General features: G+C 41.4%; 2 protein-coding genes across 3 annotated transcripts; both read left to right on the top strand.

The window, feature by feature from the left end:
* The first annotated feature begins 1,297 nt into the window (after positions 1–1,297).
* On the top strand, positions 1,298–10,783 carry LOC113024437 (carbohydrate sulfotransferase 12). Of its 2 annotated transcripts, none has more exons than XM_026171539.1 (6): positions 1,298–1,789; positions 3,078–3,714; positions 3,924–4,066; positions 7,158–7,286; positions 7,389–7,581; positions 9,899–10,783. In XM_026171539.1, the coding sequence occupies exons 2-6, from the start codon at positions 3,187–3,189 to the stop codon at positions 10,169–10,171; spliced, it is 1,266 nt and encodes a 421-aa protein (XP_026027324.1). In that variant the 5' UTR covers positions 1,298–1,789; positions 3,078–3,186; the 3' UTR covers positions 10,172–10,783. The 2 variants fall into 2 exon arrangements, with proteins under 2 accessions (XP_026027324.1, XP_026027325.1); XM_026171540.1 differs by having other exon boundaries at positions 3,095–3,714.
* Positions 10,784–12,669: 1,886 nt separating this feature from the next.
* On the top strand, positions 12,670–22,790 carry ern2 (endoplasmic reticulum to nucleus signaling 2). The gene is made up of 24 exons (XM_026171541.1): positions 12,670–13,017; positions 13,822–13,939; positions 14,035–14,068; positions 14,612–14,684; positions 14,777–14,849; positions 14,978–15,100; positions 15,181–15,282; positions 15,489–15,548; positions 15,663–15,879; positions 16,092–16,170; positions 16,337–16,487; positions 17,477–17,628; positions 17,717–17,905; positions 19,063–19,204; positions 19,378–19,485; positions 19,641–19,731; positions 20,455–20,644; positions 20,737–20,833; positions 20,921–21,120; positions 21,245–21,392; positions 21,651–21,778; positions 22,019–22,142; positions 22,278–22,345; positions 22,443–22,790. The coding sequence occupies exons 1-24, from the start codon at positions 12,928–12,930 to the stop codon at positions 22,623–22,625; spliced, it is 2,940 nt and encodes a 979-aa protein (XP_026027326.1). The 5' UTR covers positions 12,670–12,927; the 3' UTR covers positions 22,626–22,790.
* The last annotated feature ends 702 nt before the right edge of the window (positions 22,791–23,492 follow it).

Here is a 23,492-nt window from a genome sequence, read left to right on the forward strand (position 1 = left end):
CTACCTGGCCCTGTGTGGAGAAGTAATTGCCATCTAAACCTAATTACTGGTTTTGCCATCTTTGGCAGCAAGAACTGCAATCAAGTGTTTGCAGTAGCTGACAATGAGTCTTTCACATCACCGTGGAGGAATTTAGGCCCACAGAACTGTTTTAATACAGCCACATAGGAGGGTTTTCCAGCATGAACGGCCTGCTAATGGTCATTCTAGAACACCAAAATTGGATTCGAGTACAGACTAGACCACTCCAAAACCTTCATTTTGTTTTTCTGAGCCATTCAGCGGGAGGCTTGATGTAGTGTGTTGGATCATTGTCCTCCTGTCTAACCCAAGGGTGCTTCCGCTTCAAAGCATGAGACATTCTTCTCCATGATTTTCTGGTAGAGAGCAGAATTCATGTTTCCGTCAATTACTTTTCCATGTCCTGAAGCAGCAATCCAGCCCCAGACCACCACCACCAACTTGTTTAACTGTTGCAATGATGTTCTTTTTATGAAAGGCTGTGTTAGTTTCAGTGTTTGTCTCGTCAGTCCACAGAATATTTTCCCAAAAGTCCCAAAAGCTTTTGTGCCCCCCCCCCCCCCCTTTTTTTCCCAGCAGTGGTTTTTACCTTAATCTCTCCCATTGTTGCCATTAACTTTTTTTCTCAGCTACGTCCTTAGATTGTGACATGAAGTGTTGCTTTTTGAGCTCTCTGAGCTCTACTTTACCTTGTCAGACAGGTTTTGTTTAAGTGGGATGTCTTGATTCAACATGCCTTGCAATTATCAGGCACGGGTGTGGCTAGTGAAACTGAAATTGGGGGTATGAGTTTGCTGAATGGCAATTACTTTTCACATACAGACCAGGCAGATTTATATAGGTTTCATTTTTCCCATAATAAAACTAGATAATGTATAAAATATAAATACTTAATTTAAAGCACTGTAGCGGAATAAAAAAAACACCAAATCTTTATGCTTTTGAAATGTAATTTTCGTTATATCTGTTCTCTTTTCAAAACACTGACTTTATTATTGTCTGCATGTGAAGCACTTAGAGGATAAGAGTACACTGTAGCTACAAAAAGATGGATTATGGTCTCCCCGGGCTCTGGACCAACAGAGATTTATAATTATTTTAGTTTTTCCCTGGAAGTCCCAAGACCAGTGTGGGAAAAGAAAAACGTGTGTGTTGGGGGGGCGGGTTGGAACACGTGGAATAGTGCGTGGCTGGATTCTGAAAACAAAAATCTATTTTCAAAATCTCGCGAGCCTTTCCTCATTATAGGGCTCATTCCGTCGTCGCTGCTGCTCTGTCTCGCCCTACCTCCCGCCCGCTTGGTCTCATCACCGGGGCAGCCGGACACAGCGAGAGAGACGGGGAGAGAGAGCGAGAGAAGCGGACTGACTATGGAGCTCCTCTGCAGGGTGATATGAAGGATTTAGGTCATGAGCCGTTTTTTTTTTTGTTTTTTTTTTCCCCCTCACAGACAGATTAATGTTCAGACCGGCTTAAATTGCTGCCGTGATGCTCCCTGAGTGAGAGGCGTAAAAGAAACAAAAGGAGGCTTTCCTGCTCCTCAGAGCCTGGGTATGATGAGCGGAGTGTGAGCGGATGAAAGTGTGGAGAGAAAGAGGTGCAGTCCTTCTGTGGTTGGCTGCTGCAGGGAAGGAGAAGCTGGAAGAGTCCCGTTTGCGTGAGAGAGAAGGGACTGGCCGGTGCGGCCGCAGAAAGGGCGCATTGTAACCTCTGTAGGTTACTCTGTAAACTGAGATTGTTTCCGTCCGACGGCCGGGAGGAGGTCACGGTGAGTCTGCTGCTAAACGAGGAAAATATTAACAGAGATAATAAAGCCTAGTAAGCTGCTTTCAGTGAGAAATGGTTAAGATATTCTAAGGGAAGTAGGGCGAAGGGCCTGCAGCTTGTCACTGAACATTTGAAGTTTTGGGTCTTTTCCGTTGATCTCTGCGCGTGCCTTTGCGCGCGCGTGCGCTTGTGTGTAGCGCGTGGCAAGACTGAAGAGACTGTGTGGATGTTTGATTTTCCAGACAGGCTCGTCTTGTCTTCGCGGAGTTTAAATTTAAACCAATGAGAGGAAAAACGCTGCGGAAAAAAACACCTTTCGCTGGAGGATGCTTCTTGCCCTGTCTGAATTTTTTCTTCTGGTTTTAAAAGGCACCATAATTTTTTTCCACTATAGCAGATGTTTTTTATGGGACAAACAATCAGGGATGTGAACCCTTAAGCAGCCCCTGGTTTGAAGCTGCTTCATCAGCATAACCATTTGTTCACATCTCCCTGTGACAGCTGGGCGCCCCAGGGTGCAGCCTGAGGTTCTCACGGCCTCTGGTTGACATGACACAGGTCAGGAACACAGCCTGGCCTATCATAAAGCCCGGCATCAAGTTAGTAAGATACTCTGGCAGCTGTTCTCTTTAAAATGGAAACAAATGCCATAGAGTACTGTGCACCACTGTGCACATCCACCCAGCCATTTTCTTCCCTTATCCAGTTTAGTGTCATCGGGTGAAGGTCGAGCTTCATCTGTTCATCACCACAGTGAATTTTAAGTCAAACAATCAGATAAATACACAATACATGCTTTGCAAATCAGTCAAAATCGATATTTTTCTCAGGAAAACCACCACAGGGGCACGTTTAGCACTGTGCTGCTTCACATTCCTCTTTTTAACAGTGCTCTGTAAGCATTTGAGAGCTGAGGAGTACTTTTGAAACCACCCTAACGTGATTTCCAGCACGTCTCTCTGAAATCTGCGTTAGTGGGGTCTTCGCACACTCCACATCTGCTCTGTTATGACTGTTACTGTGCTTCTTTGCTACTAATGGTTTTACTTTTTGGTGTGTGTAAATGGGATGGAAGAGGTGTAAAATGATTTTAATGGATTTATAAAAAAAAAAAGTGTGGTATTTCAGTTTTTTAAATCTGGTGGTTTCATTGCTTCAGTTTTTTTTTATTTCTTACAAACTTGAACATTTTAACCACAGTCTAAATGTGCCTAGTAAGGCTATAAATGAGAAGCCGAGGTTTAGTAATGTTTCCTGTGTTTTTTTTTTCTTTCTTTCTTTTTTTTAAGTTGAATCTTTCAAACAGGAAGTCTGTCCTTCCGTAAGGCGGCCACAATGGAGCTGAGATAAACTCTTCCTCTTTTATTCACCAATTACGGCTCTTGCTGCACTATAAACATGGGAACGTGGCGTGGTCTCCGAGTGGCTTTCATCATGGGATCTTTGTTTATGATCCTGCTTATCATTGTCTACTGGGATGATGTTGGGGGCTTTAGTCTCTACCCGCTGAAGGACCCCAAACACGAGGTGCTTCAGTCCGGATGCTGTGCCCCGACGACTATGAGCCCGCCTCAGACTACGCCCGCCAGCAGAGCCCACACGACTTCTTCCTCCATTGTTTCCACCACCGCTTCTAGTGCTTCATTTAGCCCAAAGGAAGCGGCTCAGGAACATACGGAGGAAGGGAAGGGGAAGCAAAATCATGCACAGAGGAAGGAGGAAACAAAGGAGGATGTAGAGATGGAGATCTCTGCTTATGATAGGGAACAGGAGGCGCGAAAGAAGAGGATTGGCGACGTGTGTTCAGGGAAGGAAGACGTGGAAGTCCCCGAAAGGACTCGGCCTTTTTCACAGATCCCCAACAGGGAACTGGATCACCTGATAGTGGACGATACACACCAGATTATCTACTGCTACGTTCCCAAGGTACTGCTGCCTCAGTGAGTGATTATGTGTGGTGTGGGGTGTATATGGGTGGCGAGTCAGTTCACTGTGTGGGGAAAGTAACAAGAGGAGAAGCAGATGTTTAAATCACACTGCTTCATTATTGTTCTTCTCCTTTATGGTCCCCGTTGTCTTCTAAATGGTTTCCCTTTTCTTCCTTCTTCTCTGCCTTGCTGCTGATCTCTGTTTAGGTGGCGTGCACCAACTGGAAGCGAGTGATGGTGGTTCTGTCTCAGTCTCTGATCTCAAGCTCCTCAGGGAAACCCTACACTGACCCAGAGGCTGTACCTGCTGACCTTGTACACAACTCCACGTTGCATCTAACATTTGCCAAGTATGACACACAAATATTGAACCTATAACACGGACAAATATTAGATCAGTTTTGGTGATGTGTTTGCACCGTCATAATAACTCTTTACTTTTGTAAATATTTAATTTGGTGAAATGAAAACTGGTTTATCAGGTTTTTAATGATGAGTAAAATCTCACATCATGATTTCTGTATCTATTTTTTGTGCTCTGTGCCCTTTTTTACCATGCACGGCGAATATTGTGATTTCGGTCTATTCTAATCCAAACTATAAATTGGTTTATTGCTTTAGCTTCATCCTAGCTTGCCATTTATACCACCACCAGCTCATTTCTCTAAAAAATATTATACGTATCAGTTTCAGCTTTATAATAACTATCCAAGTACTGTTGATGTGATAAATGTTCATTTAGTAGTGATCGGACTTGTGAAAAAGAAAAAGAAAGTACTTCTTTCAAATCTAAGATTTTACTTATCAGGAGTCAGGACATAAAATATATCTAGTCACTATCAGGCTCTAAAATTAATTAAATGGGATCTGAGCTGAACAACAACAGACAACTTATAACCCAGTATCATTATTTATTTGCATGGGAAAACCTGGCCGCACACCGTGATTCAGTTGGGTGTAAAACCAGTTTCACTTGAATAACTTGAAGTAATTATTTTCTATTTGACTTTATCAGTCTCGAACATTGATATGGATGAGCTTTGGCTTCTTTACAGAGTTGCTAAAGTTCATTGAGGTACGCGGGAATTCATTTATGCACAGCCAGGGTACAAAAGCCGATGCTCTGGATTGTTTCCCCTCCCCCTTTCCAACAAGCCAAAAAGAGAGTGAAAACTACATTAACTAAATAAAAGAGAAATTAACTGGATTCACAGCGTTAGGAGACTCAAAACTGTCCTAGAAATACTCTCTGCCAGCCACTCGCCTGATCATCGACATCAGAATTTCTTCTTTCAAGTTGTGATGAAAAGTTACATGCAGAAGAAATCAAACCCACAGTTTCCTGGCTTTGCAGTGATGGGCTGATAGAGAGGGGCGGACAACCACACATGGAAAACATTCAGTCCTAATCTGAGCATCATTCATTGTATCATTCACAAGTTAGAACCTGTGGGTTGTGATGCTGTAAAAGATGTTACAGAGCCAAGTCATTTATTTATCAATAGCATCTCAAAAGTATGCTGCAGATCGGAGTACACGCGCAGAGGTCACCGTCCAGAGATAAGCAGACGCGAGTAAATGACGTGCTGAAGGAAAGCAGAAAGAGTTTGTCATCAAAGCAAACTGTTGTCTGTTTGAGATGAAGTGATCTACTGTATTAAAGCTGTAATTGTAAATTTGCCAGCATTTTGTGCTGCTGTAATTTGGGCTTATTTCTCATTAATTTTGAAGTTAAATGCCACAGCTAGCCAAGTTTAAGTCTTTTGACCGGATCACCTGTGTCTGAAGAGCGAAAAATCAGACTGTTAATCCTCATAGTGGTTCTCATTTAAAAATATCTTACAATATTATTGTAAAAGCTGTGGATATATGTTTAAGTTCTGAACTTTTCGTTGTTTAATTACACAATTCATGAATGAGAGCGGTAATAAATATCCTAACAGGTTTTAGAGGATCTGGGACTATTTAATTATTTTCTAGGTTCATCTTGGCTCAGCCCCCGCTGTTGTTTTCACAAATCCCACTTTATGCACAGCTCTCTTAAAGTTCTGTCACAGCATTTCAGTCAGGTTGAAGTCTGGGCTTTGACTGAGCCTTTGCAATGCTTGGATTATTTTCTTTTTCAACTATTCTGTTATAGATTCACTGCGGCGCGTGGGATCATTGACCTGTCGCATGATCCGATTTCAGATCCAATGTCAGACAGCTGGCCTCGTATTTGACGCCATAATTCTTTGGTACACAGCGAGTTTCATATTCAGCCCAGTGACTGCAGAGTGTCCAGGTTGTGGTTTGTTCAGCTGCAAACCTAAACTGTGCTGCCAGGTTCTTTTTTAGTGAGAAAACACTTTTCCTGGTTACCCTTCCAAACTTACAAGACATACTTGTTCAGTCTTTTGCTAATTGCGCTCTCATATTTACATATTTATACATTTAAAATTATATTTTCTTTCTAATTCTTGCTTCCTGAATTATATTTCAGAATCCACACTGCACAAACAAAGCTATTTCATTAGCATTCCTGAGCTGATCTGAGCCTGTTTCTTGTGATTTATTGCTATAATAGCAGAATGACCTTGGTGTCCTCAACAGTACCACTTTTTTCCTACTCTGAAATTAAGTTGCTCATTCTAATAATTTTTGCACTCTAATGGTCTCGGCCTTAATCCTACCTCCAGGGAAGAGTCAATGATTTGAGAATAATTGAGATATTGGCATTTACTTTTTAATTAGTGAGCACCAGAAAGAGGAACGGCAAATGCTAAACAGGTGATGCTTACTATAAATACATCACTGTAGCTCTTCAGAACACTCTGCCTGCTTAGTTTCTTGGGAAAAATGTCGATAAGTCATAAATAAAATTGTCTCCTTAAGCCACACAAGGAAATCAAGACCACCATAGTTTTAAATAACCAAGTCCTCATGCAAAATGTTCTGGAACAGGAAGGCTGCACAGCCAAGAAAAATATATACTCCAAGATGAATGTCTCCCAAACAACTTTCTGAAATGTGAACTGGACTGAATTGAAAGTATGTCAAGCATTAATAAAAAGGAAGATTCCCCAAAACCTGGAAGTAATTATATTCTCACTTTAAGTTATTTAAAAATGTGTTTCGCAAACAAAATGTGTGAGTTGACGCTTGGAAGGCCGAGCGGAAAGGACAGGCGGAGCTTGGTGCTGCAGCACAGGCAGACCGCTCTGTAGCCCATTGAAGTCGAACATGTGTTTTCCTGTCTGCGTCGTTACACAAGACCTATCCCTTTCCCCTTTGGATGTGATCTGGCTTTGTTCTTCATTCATCTTGTGACTCAGCCACAAATTATCACAGAATTCAGACATGCAGAGTTTGTGTATCCAAGTCATATCTAACTATCACAACTTGAAAAGGAGGTAACCCCAGAACAAGATCTTTAACAGTGCTTTTTATGTGTATTTCTAGATTTTGGCGCCGTTATGGTTCCCTGTCCCGCCACTTGATGGCACTGAAGCTCCAGCATTACACCAAGTTTCTGTTTGTACGCGACCCTTTTGTGCGTCTTATCTCTGCCTTCAGGAACAAGTTTGGAAGGTGTGTGTTTGCTGTTCAAGGAAATGTGCTTCACTTTGCATTAAACAGTAGCCCATGTCATTGATGAATCACTGAAGTGTGCGTATTTGTGTGTGTTTTAAGGCCCAACCAGGACTTCTACAGGCAGTTTGGCTCAGTTATGCTGCGTCGTTATGGCAATGTGTCTGGGGATTTGCCAGAGACCGCGGCCGAGGCATTTAAGGCAGGAATCAAACCAACATTTCAGCAGTTTATCACATACTTGCTAGATCCAGAGACTGAGAAAGAGAGCATCTTCAACGAACACTGGCGGCAGGTGATTGCCTCACACAAACAGACGCATGCATTTTAACACGTGCAGGTTAAGGAAAGATCGTTCATTAAAATCATGGGGTGTATTTAACACATTTATTAGACCATCACCCACTGTAAGGCTTATTCCACAGCTTCCATAAATTAACAGTACTGGTAGTTACTTAAAAAACCTTCTTATAATAGGTAATCCACCCAATGATATTTTTAATACTAAAATATAATTATTGTGTCATCCAAAAAAAACAGAGGAGAAAAAACTGTAAAACACATGATTATTTTTTGATTAAGATGCCAAATCATTTATTTGAATTCCTGAACAGGAAAATCTGGTAGTGGTCGAATTTTATGCTTGATTACTTTCAGACTTCTTAGAGAAGTCCTGGTCGACAGTATAAAAATGAATTCAGCTTGTTATTTGACTACAAATAAAATAATTTCTTAGTTTTAAACTCGTTTTTGGCAGATTTCTAAAATATTTGTGTTTCTTTCTGCTGGCAGACAAATGGCAAATGGCAAATGATCTGACATATTGAGTATTGTTTCACTACCTGGTCATTAACAGGTGAATTAGCATAGCGTTATTCACATTTTATCAGTTTAACACTTTCAAGTTTCTGAGTTTTGATGATTTTAAACATTTCAAGTATGAATGTTTCATATTTAAGGGTTTACGTGGACTTGCTTCACATCCTTTGAATGAATTTAGTTGTCAAAAGATGGACCATACAGTTTGTACTAATGCAACGTGCATTAGTACAAACACAACGGTGCAATGTATTTGGACAAACTGTGCTGTCAGTAAAGGAAACTACACACTGGAACAGCATAACAATGGCAATAAAGCAGCACTTTCCCTATAATAGGTGATTTCTAGGCTTTACCTTGAGTTTTTTAGCACAATACCTGCATCACAGTTATATCTCAGCCATATTAGATATTCAGAAAGAGAGATGAGATGAACCCAGGTGAGATATTCAGAATGAGGGGACAATAGCTAAAAAGAAAGGACAGTAGTTAGCTGGAGAGCTATGTTTTGAAATAGAGATCAAATAAAATATTACATAATTGGTATTATCAAAGCACCTCACAGTGAAGTGCTGCATGTCTGATGGAATACATAAATATAAAGTGAAGGAACATTGTGAAAACACATCAGATCTCAATGGGGAGAAATTCATGCTGGACATCTCTACTATTATGGACTACATAATATGTTAGGAACCAAAGGATGTCACATTGTTGATGGAAATGAAAATTCAGCAACTCATAATGTTGTTTGAGTTGTTGTTATTTAGCCCCCCATGTGCTTGTATATATGCCTGTCAAAGTTGGGGCATTCTCCTAATGAGATGATGTCCATGGACCAGGGCATTGCTGAGCTCCTGGACAGTCTGAGGTGCAACTGGCAGCACTGGGTGGAGTGAAACATAATGTCCCAGAGGTGTTGGACTTAGGTCAGGTGAGCGTGGGGGTCAGTCAATGGTATCAGTTCCTTAATCGTCCAGGAACTGCCAGCATACTCTTGTCATATGAGGCTGGGGATTATCGTGCACCAGGAGGACTCCAGGACCCACTGCACCAATGTAGGCTCTGACAGTCGGTCCAAGGATTTCATCCTGATACCTAATGACAGTCACCGTGCTGTTAGCCTAGCATACAGAAGTTTGTGCATCCCTCCAATGCTATGCCTCTCCAAACCATCACTGACCCACCATTTACCACAGGCATGCTGAACTATGTTACAGGCTGCATAACCTTCTCCACGACTTCCCCAGACTCTTTCACGTCTGTTACATGTGCTCAGGGTGAACCTGCTCTCATTTGTGAAAAGGGTAGGGTGCCAGTGGTGGACCTGACAATTCTGGTATTCTATGGCAAACGGCAGTCAGGCTCCACGGTGCCAGGTAGTGAGTACATTCACACCAGTGGCCTGGCTCTGGCAGTGCTCATCTTGTTCCTCCTTGCACAAAGCAGAAGATAACACTCCCACTTATGGGTTAAGGACCTTCTACGGCCCTGTCCAACTGTCAGAGAGTAACTCCAGAAGGCAGGCAATCTCCTCCATGACTTGATGCATGACTCTGATTAAATAGCGTTTCTTTATTTTTTTGTGTATTTTGGATGGATTAATGAGGAAGCCTGTGTATTCAAATCCATTTTAGTAATAAACACAAGAGTAGAGTTGTGTGTCTCCTTTTTTCTTGAATGCCAGTATATGTGCACAAACAGTCAATTATTAGAGGCAGATAGACAAAGTCACAAACACACACAAACTAATGCAGTTTTTAAATGATATTCCTGCTTTTTCTGTGTTTCAGGTCTACCGTCTGTGCCACCCCTGCCAGGTGAAGTATGACTTTATCGGAAAGCTAGAAACCCTGGAAACAGATGCAGAGCACCTGTTGAAGCTTCTGAAGGTGGATCATCTGATACGGTTCCCCTCAGGGGCTCAAAACAAAACTGCAGCCAGCTGGGAAAGAGACTGGTTTGCACAGATTCCCATTTCAACACAGAGACAGTTGTACAAGCTGTATGAGCTGGACTTTGAGCTGTTTGGATACCCCAAACCTGACAGCGTGCTTCACCAGTAGACCATACCAAGCCAAAGGCCCGGGCGCTGCACTGTGTGTAGCGCCTTCACCTTCCCTGCCTGCGCACAACGAGCACATGCCTTTAAAAAACAGTCTGTGAAGCTGTGTGTTTAATTTGTTTTATGCATACCTCAAAAGACAAAAGTGCCTGTCTGCATTATTTTATTTTTGACATTATATCATATCCAAAGTGCACCAGCTTACAAGTTACTTTATCCCAGTCTGTGTTTCCTCATGCAATGGCACTTTAAAGAGTATTTTTTGAATGCGGTATTTTGGTAAGTCATGAGTGAAGGTCTTGGGCTGCATGTTAGCTCACATTTCTGAGGGGGAAGTATGCAGAAAAATAAAGAGTTTTTAAATTACTGTGTGATCCTCTGTAGGTAATTTGTGTTTAAACTTTCTCAATTCAAAATTTGATTTTAATCTCTAATTACTTATCACTGGAAGTGCTACGAAGCTTGAGAAAACATCTATAAATCCTCTGTCTGCTTTGGTTCTGGAGGCATTTTGTCAAGTCTTCAGATCTCAGGTTGAGGAATAAGTGTTTTGCAAATTAGGAGGAACTGTCACTCATTTTTAAAAGATCCATTAAAGCCATTTTTTTTTAAATCTGTATGTGAGTGCTTCATGAAAGTGGAGTAATAAATCCCTGGTCTATTTACCTTTAAGTATACTGTAGAGGCAGAAGTTTGAATAAAATAGAACACATTAGTCCATCCATACTGCACAGTCTCGACACAAGTCACTTCACACTGATCTGAATCATTTGAGCATAAAGAATTCAGCTAACTCAAACGATGAACCTGTCTTGTTTCTACACAAAATAGACAACTTTGCAAAGAATCAGTTTTAAATTGTAACTCTAGGCACGTTGTTACTCACAAAAACACATACAATGTGTAACAAAAATAATATTTTCCCCATTTTCTTAGTTGATTGTACAAAAGTTCCAAAGTTCTATTTTTGACAGGCATAAAATAGAACTTTTGTATCAACAAGGTGATACCATTTCCCCCCTTAAAGTTTGTGAAAGTTGAATTCAAAAGAAGAAAAACTATAAAGATCAGATAAACCATATCTGAAAGTCGTGTATGTAAGAAATAAAAAAACCAAAAACAGTAAAGTCCTGACACAGGACCTGAGAAATCCCTTCAGCTGATCTATCTACTGTTCAGTGAAGCCTCAACAGGGGTGACCGACAAGAAGCCATTCTTCATGAAATAGATAGGCTGAGATATGCTAAATTACACAAGAACTGGACTGAAAACACAGCACACAGAAAAGTACAGTCTGATTTTGCTCCACCATTTAACCCTTGTGTTGTCCTTGTGTTGTCATCAAGAGTATGGGAATCCTGAGGACATTACAAGGGTTAATTCCAACTGGAAAGGATCTGATCAGCGTGACAGTGATCACAAACACACCTGACACAGCAGTAAAGCATACCTGAATAAAAAAACACAGTGGAACACCATCAGTCATTGATTGACCTCCCTGGAGCCCGGACCACAACATTACTGAAGCAATGTGGGATCATCTTACCAGAGGACAGAAGGTAGCCAACACCCAAAGAAGAGTTTTGAATGTCCTTCAAGAAGCCCAGAGAACTATTCCCGAAGATCACTTAAAGAAATTAAAAGAAAGCTGCCTAAGAGAGTTCAGGCTGTTTTGAAGAATACCAAATATTGACCTACAGGCTACACAGAATTATAACAACTGCCTTATATACTGTATTTCCATCTATTTTTGGATGTTTAAAAACCCCCCCCACTGCATCTCTTTCCCATTTTCCAGTAATGAGACTAAAGATGATTTAATGGTAATGTATGATTCAGAGCCAAACTGAAATTAGATACTTAAAAACAACAACAACAACAACAACAAAACAATGTCTTTTTATTAAGAGTTTTTCCTCTATACATATACACAAAAAGAGAGGAAAATGATTACAGATGATCAGCACATTCGGGGTAATTAGCCCATACACTTAAGGTTGTGAGATAAAAAAAGAAAAAAGAAAAGAAAAAGAAAAAAGTGAAATAAAGAAAAAGAGAGAAATGTAAACATAAGTATAATATTTCCCCAGATAACATAATCCCTGCAAAAATAATCCCATTCATTCCCACCGAGGTCAGATACCTTTTTTAAAACTAAAAAATAACACAGTATTTCCTTCCCTGTATTAAAGTGAAGTGCAAGTATAATTCGTTATATTACCTAACTAAACGGACTTTCCACCACTGATAGGTGTGTATAGGCTTTTTTGGGCGGGGTGCTGAGAGAGAACAAAAAACAATGCCTCCACTACTTTCGATTGCACAAAGACCCCCTCTTGTTGCGTTTACACCTGCCCTGTTGTCTTTTTCCACGTGTTCCAGCCATTTCCACAGTTCCTCCCCTTCTGCTCCAAATATCTCCTCTCATTGGTGTAGCTTCCTGTCACTCAGCTGGGGTAGGTCTTTGAAAAGGGCCCGCCCACCTGTCCGCTTGACAGTTCGTTACTGACGTCACCGAATCCGTCCCATCACGGAAATATGGAGTAGTGACAGGAGATGTTACGCTGCGTTTGTTATGGCTTTAAAGCGGCACTTCGAGCTTTGAATGTTCGTTTTTAGTGGCTGTCCGCATGGATTTAGCGATGTTAAACGCCCGAGGTTAACTTACGAACAGTGGCTGGCAGGCGCTGGAAATGGAAAGAGACTTCGACCTCTGTTTTTAGTTCAGTACCGTCAGTTGTTCGTTTATTAAGAGCCATGAAACAAAGTGTTTTAGGGGTCATGGGGGCTGTGGGGCGCCTGATCCTGTCTCTTCTCCTGCTGTCGTTGGAAGGCAAGCTGGTTCAGGTAAACTTTGAGTTGTGTGGCGCTTTCTGCTTCTCTTGTTGTGAACACTGTTTTTGTGTTTCTATTTATGCCTAACGGAACTCCCAAATGGCATGTGTGTCTATTTCAGGCTCTAGCAAAGTTGCGGTGATATGATGGGACTTTTAACGTCTTTAGCTAGCTAGCTAGCTAGCTCACTCGTCAGAAGAAAGTTAATTGTGTGTGTGTGTGTGTGTGTGTGTGTGTGTGTGTGTGTGGGGGGGGGGGGGTGGAAGAGAGAGAGAGTCAGCTTAGTTTGCCTGCTTCACTTGTACCTCTGCTTCAGGTTTACTCTCCTGCTAATGTATAAATATGGGAGAGGTGGACTCTCAGACACAGTCGAAGGGAGCTTATCTCGACTTAAAGTGATTTAACTTTAATCTTAACATAAACTAAACTTAAAGGCAGTCAAGTCCCCACTTTGGTTAAACAACTGTATCTGCCCACAGCGTGAGTAATACAAATACACTTAGGTTAACACCCCTCGGCATATGGTGTCGAGTTTTGGAGGGCAGGGCAAATAAGGATATCCTGCTAAATCAGGAACACAGTGCACTTATTGAGTAGAAACTCACTGCAGGCCATTACAATCAACCCCCCACCCCCCAGTGGTGGACCTGACACACACACACACACACACACACACACACACACACACACACACACACACACACACGCGCGCGCTATGCTGAAATCTTCGACACATGACACGACTGACCTCAATGTCAGACAGCTGTTCTAAAGTGTGTGTGTGTGTGTGTCTAATTTCTTCTGGCGACCCTTCAGGTTGGTGGGGTCAGATCAGTCACCCTTCCAGAGTCCCTCCTGTTTGTCTCCACTCTGGACGGTAGTCTGCATGCTGTCTCCAAACAGACAGGAGACATCAAATGGACTTTAAGAGAAGGTCTGTACACAAGGAGTCAGTACTGTTTACTCTGTTGTATTTAATTATTTTTTTTAAAAACATACATCATGAAGTTGCTCTTCTAATTCTTTCAGACCCCATTATTCAAGTTCCTGTCTACCTCACAGAGTAAGTAACATAGAGACACACAGACATGGGGCCCTGAGTACCACTACTCAGAATAATAGCTTAACTTTCCTTAAAGTGTCCGTTTTCCGTTTTTGTGCTTTTAGACTTATCTCAGGAAGAGTGAGCCACAAGCCTTATCATCTAAATGCATAAACAGTTTACATAACTGTGGAAATTCTTCATCAAGTCTTGTGATTGCCTTTAAGCAAAGCATGGATCACACCAGAAAATCCTGTTTTAATAATAAACTCCAAACCTTAGTTTAAGACAAAGCTGATATAATTAAGTTTGAATCATATATTGATAGGGCAGCACGGTGGTGTGATGGTGCCCTTTCTGTGTGGAGTTTGCATGTTCTCCCCGTGTCTGTGGGGGTTGCTCCCACAGTCCCAAGACGTGCAGTTAGGGGGGTTAGGTTAACTGGTGATTCCATATTGCCCATTTCTATAAGGAAGTTGTGTTATTGTTGTATAGATTGTATAGATGTTCTCTTTTTTTTTTTTGATAGTGATTCATTTCTAAATTTGTGCACATTTCATTTAGACCAGGTTTCCTCCCAGACCCCAATGATGGCAGTTTATATGTACTCGGTGGAAAGCACCAGGAAGGTTTGATGGTAAGGATGCTTGTTTGTGTTATATTTCTTATATTTAAAAAAAAAAAAAAAAAATAGAACTTGTTTGATTTATTGTATTGATAAATCTGCAGAAACTTCCTTTTACCATCCCTGAGCTGGTACAGGCAGCTCCCTGCAGGAGCTCTGATGGGATACTCTATACAGGTCAGATTAGCACATTTTTGTTTTGTTTTGTTTTTTTTTTTTACATTTTTTATCAGCATGTGTGAAACAGACTGTCATAAAAGGAGACTCTGACCTACATCGCTGCTGTTCGTTAATAATCTTCGCAGGTAAAAAGCAGGATGTGTGGTTTGTGGTGGATCCTGAAACCGGTGAAAAGCAAACCAGTTTAACAACCTCCACCTCTGACTCCATCTGTCCCAACAGTCCCCTGCTCTACATTGGACGCACAGGTACGTCTGCACAGGTGGCTGCACCTGCTCGCGTGGCTGAGGGTTGAAGGTTGATGGGCGTCACTGTTTGTTTTTCCCAGAATATGTTGTTACCATGTTTGATACGAAGACACAAGAGCTGCGATGGAACGCCACGTACAACGATTACTCTGCTCCACCTTACGACGAGAAGCAAGACTACAGTACGTCCCTGCACGCACAATCAGTTGCTGAGTGTGAATACAGTTGTTTTGCCAGGATTATTGTGACATTGCACAAATGTAACTCATGATTATCCATTATTGTGTATTTTGATACAGACTCTAGGTTATATTTTACATGTAAACAGCTGGTTAAAATGATCCCAGACACTTCCAACACTAACCTGTTGCCTCTGGTTTCCTTATAGAAATGGCCCATCTTGTTTCCAGTGGTGATGGTCTTGTTGTGACAGTTGACAGAGAGTCAGGTAGGGGGAGGTGTGTGGTTTTATCCCTTTGTGAATATTTTAACATCTCATATGACTGATGTGTTCCTTAACAGTCATATTGAGGGTTTTAAGTCCCGTATTGTTGTTTTCCAGGTGATGTCCTTTGGAGTCAGAACTATGGGTCGCCAGTGATCGGCGTCTACCTGTACTCTGGAGACTCGCTGAGACACGCCCCCCACCTGTCCCTTGCAATGGAAACACTGCGTTTTCTCACATTCTCGTCTGCTGGCAACCAGGCAGATGCACACTCCACTTTGAAGTGGAGCTATCAGTTTGTGAAGGAGCAAGCCACTGCACAGACTCAACTTGTGTAAGAAGAATTGTGTTCACTGAAGAATAGAGGATTGTTTTGTTCAGTCTCTGAGTTCCTTATTGATTGTTATTCATGATGATCTAACGCAGGAAAGAGCGTATGATGTTTTAAATTGCTACACAGTCATGACTCTCATTTGATGCACAGTTAGGTTCATGAATATTTGGACAATGACTGAATTAAAATAACTCAGCTTTTATTTCCTTAAGGCCCACTCTCTATGTGGGAAAGCTGGACTCCCACCTCTATGCTTCGACTTCTCTTGTGCACCACGGAGTCTCATTAGTGGTGAGTTCAAATATATAATCAGTTTTAATATCCAAACATCAGCACCCACTTTCCTCTAATATCATCATCTGTAAACGCTAAACAGTGTATCCAGTCAGCTGATGATTGAGGTGATAATGGGGAAAGTCCACTCCTGACTCATCTGTGCTCTTTGTTGCCACGGCAGCCTCGGGGACTGACCCTGGCACGGATCGACGGTCCACTGACGGCTGAGGTGACGGTCAGAGAGAGGGGGGAGTGTGAGATCACACCATCCACCGATGTGCGCTATCCTCCGGGGAGCATAAACAGCCAGAAAAACCACTGGCTGCTTATAGGTAAACGTGTTCAAACACACAGACAGCTTTCTTTATTAAAAATAAATGAGTCCTTCAGACACTAATCAACAGAAATGACAACATTTGTATTAATGAAGTTATTGTCCAGAACTAGACAAATGGCTGCTGGTTTGTATTTCTGTGTATTTAAAAAAAAAAAAAAAAAAAAAAGCTGACCTGAACATAACAATGACACCTCCTTGCAGAGAAAATTGCAGTGAAGAAAAACGAGTGAGCTGCAGGCTAACCTCACAGGCACAAACTCAGAAATAAAAGTGTTGACATAAATGACGTTTAAATCAATTAAAAATAATAATAAAATGAAGCATTTATCGATTCACAGAACGTAACATGAATTTGTGTGTTCATTTGCTTCTGTATTTATTTACCTTTCTGCTAATTCATCTATCCTTTACTCAAATAATTTGCATACTGCTTCAGTATGCAAATGAGTGGGCTGCTATCCAAAGAGTGCAATGGGGTCAGTCTTATGCATATTGTTTGGCTCACAAATGTAATGGCTGCCTCCACTTGTTAGATCGCTGTAGACCTAATTAATCTAGCCGAAAACAACACTGTCAGTAAGGAATGATTAATGAGGAAAATAACTAATTCAGTACAAATGTAAACAAATACACACCCATGTCAAAATGGAGATATTTATTTAGTGTATCATTTTCTAAGTTGGTGCATATATACTCTTGCTACATTAAATAATTATCTATTTAAGTATTTAAATATATTAAAAATGATATTCACATAAGCAGTGGAGCATTAAGATTAATATCCTTTTTCTTTATTTTTCATGGTAAGAGTTCTGGTGTAGGAGCAAAGTCTTTGATTTATGCATCAAACCCCCCCCCCCCCCCCCCCAAAAAAAAACCAAAAAACAAAAAACCCAAACAAAACAAACAAGCAACAAAACGACAAAATCCCACAAAAAACTTGTGCAGATGTAAATGTATTTGATCTGTGTTTTGCTGCTTCAGGTCACCATGAGCTCCCCCCAGTAGCCCACACAACCATGTTGAGAGATTTTCCCACCACCCTGCAGCATTCTGGTGAGGCGGTCATCCCCCCTCGATCTTCTGCCTCCACTGCCTCCCCGTTGTCCCCTGCCTCCCACTACCATCAGCGCTATGTGAGTCACAACTTAAAAAAAAAAAAAAAAAAAAAGTATCCTCATCATCTAATTTTTTTTTTTTTTTTCTCTTTCTTGTGTATCTCAGTTTCAAACATTAGCTGGCAGACATAGTGACGCTAAGGCTAACCAAGGAGGGGCTGATGGGAAGACATCAGGACAGGATCAGAGGTCAGCCACCGTGCTGCCTCTCTATGTGACTCAGGACCGTCTGACTCTGGCTGTCGTGACTCTGCTGCTGGGAGGATGGCTCGCCTTCATGTTCACATATCCCATCGTGAGTTTTTGCTTCTTTTTTTTTTTTAAAGAATTAAATGAGGTGATCACTAACCCTCCTTTCTAATCAATAATATGCAGTATCACCCATATAAGCTTATGAGCATGCCTTAGTATGAACATGAGAAATGGGAGTAAACCGCTGCTCATTAATAAAGTCATTACATGTTTTAGAAAGAAAAGCAAACTACAAAGGTGAGAATTTATGGTTTTGTCTGGGTTTCTGACAAAGGTGCTCTGATTTAATGGTGGCAGGTGGGATGCCCCTGTAAGTGACCTGTGATTGTCATTAAATCCAAAACAGTGTGACGGAAAAATTCCTGCTGCTCCCAGTTTTCCTCCACCCACCTTGTTCCTCTACTTAAGTTAGAAAGCTGTGTTCCTATTCCAGCATGTCATTCATTGACCCTTAGAGAACAGAGATCATTGTTTCATCTTCAGCTGTTGTTTACTCATGCGGGCTTGGTAATGAATGGTGACAGTACAAGCGAGAGATGAAGAGCATTTCCACTCTGTTTGAAAAACCGAGGGCTGTAATGCTTTTTAAAATGTAGCCTCTTTTGTGTCTGCGTCTCATTTTTTTTGGGCTGTTGAAGCTCCCCTCAGCAGCACTTGGAATAGAAACAAATATGCTTTCTGGACAGGTTTCAGCCAGATACAGTAACTAAGCCTCAGGCTGTTATCGTGTCACGCCACATATCATGAACAGGACATTCAGTTATTGCAGCAGGTTATTTGCTCAATGCCACTGCGTGATAGACAAATCATATTTACAGCAAAGCTTATCCTCACAGCTTCAGTAGCACCTTCCTGCATATATATGCATTTCCTAAGTATTGTTTTTGCAGAGTTTAATAGGCTACAGAGTGTATGTGATTAGCAAAGAAAAAAGTATATTCCCCACTTAATCTAATAAATCATAGTTTGAAACAGCGATTATGGAACAAACTGCAGATAAAGTGCACATTTATTTGTCTTGTTTTTGTTTTTAAGCTTCTTTTAATTGGCTTATGTGGAGTTTCCACACTACTGAGACTGAATCGCAGTTGCCATGTTTTTGAGTGTGTGGACAGTTTACTAATCTTATATTTTCAGTACTGACCTTTTGAACTCAACCTTCTTGTTTGATGTGTTGTATATCGATATGTGTCTCTCCAGCGTGCAGCTCAGCAGTTGAAAGCTCAAAGACAGCTGGAGGAAGCCTTTGAGTCTCGTCTCCAGCGCATGCAGACAAATACGCAGGCACAAACCTTGGTTTCTTCAGACCCACCTCCTTCTACTGATGCAAACATCTCAAGCGGTGTGTAACTTAAAAACCAAGTTCTCTATCGCTCTGTGCTTGTGAGTGCAGTGATGGTGATGAGAAATGAAGAATTAATAAAACCTGTCATTATTGAGGCCCAGATTAACCTGGGCTCAGTATAAGTTTTAATACCTGCAAGAGTCTTATTCAGACTGCATATCTACACCTAGACCCGTTGCCTGCATCTACAGAAGCTCCACCTAGTCCTCACAGTCGCAGCAGCAGCAACACATCGCATGGAGATAAAAATGGCAAGAATGGACACAAACCCACAGCAGGTGAAACGCAGCATATTTGGCAAATTTGCCTCAAGATGCTTTTGGGTATAAAAACTCAACAGAAAGCATTACTGGGGGGGAATCACTGTTGCTCCTTCACCTTAAAGATGAGCTACATTTAGTTTTCCTTTCTTTATTTTTTTTCTATTTCTCAGAAGAAAACAGTGAGGAGGTGCACGTGGGTAAAATCTGCTTCAGTCCCTCTGAGGTGCTTGGACACGGCTCTGCAGGAACATTTGTCTTCAGGTATGATATGTTTGTAAGCAGAAAACTGTATCAGTGGATTTTCATGATTTTAAGCAAAAGAGAAAACTTGTATCATATTTTTGTCAAGAATTCTTCTTAAGCATCTAAAACGTAGCACGCTGTTTTCAGTGCCCATCACAAACAGCGCTAATTCTCTGTATGTTTTCCTCATGATTACGATATTAATCATTATCCTTAATAAGGATGAGGACGACACCTCCTCTGCACCCAAAATGATGAGTTTTTACACTTCAGTGTATGTCAATAAAGACATGGTTTGATGACCATTAGGATAGTTTTCTTATTTTATTTTTCTGAGGGTAGCTGCTTAGGCAGAGACAATCCTCACTAACCTGCATGCATCAATACAGAAACGCTCCAATCAGGAAACAAAGGTTTCAAGGGTTACTCCTGGTAGGCTGTGAACGAGTAAAGAGTTAAAAACTAGAGAGGGAAGAAATGGATGTTTATCTGATTGTGTTTTTTGACTTTACTAAGGTCTATACTATAGCTAGTGGTGTGACTGGATGTGAATAGGAACTCATTCAAAGCTAAGGTGACCACAGGTTGAAAAACTTGACTCATGTCTTTGAAAATATTACAAGCACCAAAATATAGAGCACACAGATGTCAGTATTTCGTACTCCTACTCTCTATAACAGCAAAACATCGAAATCTTTTTCAACAACACACATGCACATAATCATGTTATGGGGATTTTAGGGGTAAATTTGACGACCGCCTCGTTGCCGTGAAGCGAATTCTGCCAGAGTGTTTCGAGGTGGCAGAGCGAGAGGTGCAGCTCCTGCGAGAGTCCGACACGCACCCCAACGTCATCCGATACTTCTGCACAGAGCGAGACCACCTCTTCACCTACATCGCCATCGAGTTGTGCACCGCAACTCTGCAACAGGTTGGCGCTACAGTGGACTGTCACTGAGATCTCCGCTTTGACTGTTAATTGAATTATCTCTAAGACATTTGTTTTGTCTGTATTCACTGCAGTATGTGGAAGATCCGTCCTCCTTTCCTGAGCTGAGTCCTATAACTCTGCTGGAACAGACCATGTGTGGCCTCTCACATCTCCACTCACTCAATATAGGTCTGAGACAGACACACACACACACACACACACACGTATATTTACATACACTATTACTTACCTTTCCTCCATCCTTTATCCGTCTAGTCCATCGTGACCTGAAGCCTAGAAACATCCTGCTTTCTGGGCCGAGCGCACTGGGTCGGGTCCGAGCTCTCATCTCGGATTTTGGGCTCTGTAAGAAGATTCCCGACGGTCGGAGCAGCTTCTCTTTGCGTTCTGGAATACCAGGAACTGAAGGGTGGATAGCTCCTGAAGTGCTGCGAGACAACCCTGAAAATAAACCGGTAGGCTGCAAACATCTTTATAAAAACTGCTAAACTCTTCTCAATAATAAGCCAGGTTGGTCTTTAGAGTGAGAAGTACTTCATTGGCCTGTTGGTAAAGGTGTTTCTCGTCTCATCTTTCCAGACAGCAGCCGTGGACGTGTTTTCAGCAGGCTGTGTGTTTTACTACGTAATCAGCAGGGGGCAGCACCCCTTTGGCGATGCACTGAGAAGACAGGTCAACATCCTGTCAGGAGAGTATTCGCTCTCACACTTTATGGAGGATTTACATGGTGAGTGTCTTTCACTCGTGCCTCTCTCCTTAGTAGGTCCTATGATGTGAAAATGGAAAACTGTCCATGCTTTCATACGTGAGCACCGTTTAGCCACCAGACTTTGAACCGGTTCATCAGTTCAAAGATGCTTTTGGCTGCAGTTTTTCCAGTTACCTGCGTGAAATTGATGCTTTGATTGGCCTCTTTTGTAAACTGTGCTCAGATCACATCCCATGTTACTAACTGGAAAACATTTATATTTGCTGGTCTTATTAGATGATGTCATCGCACAGGATCTGATAGAGCAGATGATCAGTGCTGAGGTGGAGTCACGCCCCTCCACCGCCTGCGTGCTCAAACATCCGTTCTTCTGGAGCCCCGAGAAGCAGCTGCTATTTTTCCAGGTGTGTTGCCTCAGTTGCTCTGTGGTCACTCGTTTATAGCTGCATGTAGACATTGAAATCTAATAATAAAATGATTACTTTTATTATTTCTACTTTAAACGTTCTACTTTATTGATATTGAGATTTAGAGATGGGCTATGAAAAGATGTTGTGGTGAATTTATTTTTGTTTGCTTTGTGTTTGCAGATTCTGTGAGCAGTGTTATTTATTTATTATTTTTATGTCTATGTTTGTTTAAAGGATGTGAGTGACCGCATAGAGAAGGAGCCTGCAGACAGTCCAATTGTAGTCAGATTAGAAACTGCAGGAAGATTAGTCGTCCGAACCAACTGGAGGATGCACATCTCCGTGCCTCTGCAGACAGGTTTGCACACACAGACACAACCTCGTAGCTCTACATGCATGCTTAACATCTGTGCAGGACAATAAACCTGTAATGCTTTGTTTTGTTTTTTTTGTTTTGTTTTTTCTCCCCCCTCCTCCTCCATGGGCGCCCCAGACTTGAGGCGGTTCAGGACCTATAAAGGAAACTCGGTGAGAGACCTGCTGAGAGCCATGAGGAATAAGGTCAGCCAGCATTACAATCATTAGATTCATGCAGAATTATCTTCAACTTTTTATGTTTTTGACTTTTTTTGTTTTGTTTTTTGCATTTACATTACAGAAGCATCACTACCACGAGCTCCCACCAGAGGTGCAGGAGACTCTTGGTGAGCTGCCCGAAGGCTTCGTCGGGTACTTCACATCACGGTTTCCACGGTTACTGATGCACACACACGCTGCGCTGCAAATCTGTGCCCATGAAAGACTGTTTCACCCTTACTACCTACCCCCCAATGCCAAATAGCTTTCACAAGGCTATGCACTCCACATTTCATGTGCAGGGCCAAGTAAAAGAAATCCCTGACTGTACCCTGTTATTGCTTTTGTAAAGCCTGTGCTGTTCTTCAGGGGAAGTTACAGCTGCTCTGAAAATATTTTTATAGAACTTGGTTGTTTTATAGATTTTATTGTATTTTTTATTTCTTCCCTACTTAAAGAATGTATATATTTGTATTAATAATAGGATATGTTTTTAAACTAGATCTCAGTCAAATTACTTTTTTTTTTTTTTTTTTTTTTTAAAGAGAATTGACTGGTCATAAGGTGCTGTGTTTATTTGTGTAGAAAATAACCTGCCCTTGAGCAAGTACATTGTGTAGCACAAGTTAAAATCAAAGGTGAAAACACAGTGATGGCCGCTTTTATTGAACTGAAACCAAATGAAGTAAAATTATGATAAGTTATATTAACTACTGAAAATAGCCTCTCTGACAGTGGGGATAGTTTTACAGGTTGACAGAATCATGTAGACTGATGCATAATAACTCTGACATGATTAAAGAGTGTGCTGAAGAACTGCAGCAGATCTTGTCTTCATGTTGTCAGCGTAGAGGATAATAACTGGGTGTGCAAACGTTGTTGAAGCTGTAGGTAAAGCACACACCGCAGATACTGAGGTACACAGTTACACAAGGCTACACACTAATGTTCGTGCTGTGCTTTCTTTAACTGTTCTGGAGACAGTGCCGTACCTGCATAAGTGAAGGTAGTTATACAGCTCCACCCAGGCATGTTGCCCACTAAAGAGAATACAGTGAATATCACAGTCAGACATCACTGACACACTTCATACGTGGGTAAAGCTGTGAAAACTTGGAAGTTTATTTCTGGT

The sequence above is a fragment of the Astatotilapia calliptera genome, chromosome 6, assembly GCF_900246225.1.
Source record: "Astatotilapia calliptera chromosome 6, fAstCal1.2, whole genome shotgun sequence".
Taxonomy (NCBI): domain Eukaryota; kingdom Metazoa; phylum Chordata; class Actinopteri; order Cichliformes; family Cichlidae; genus Astatotilapia; species Astatotilapia calliptera.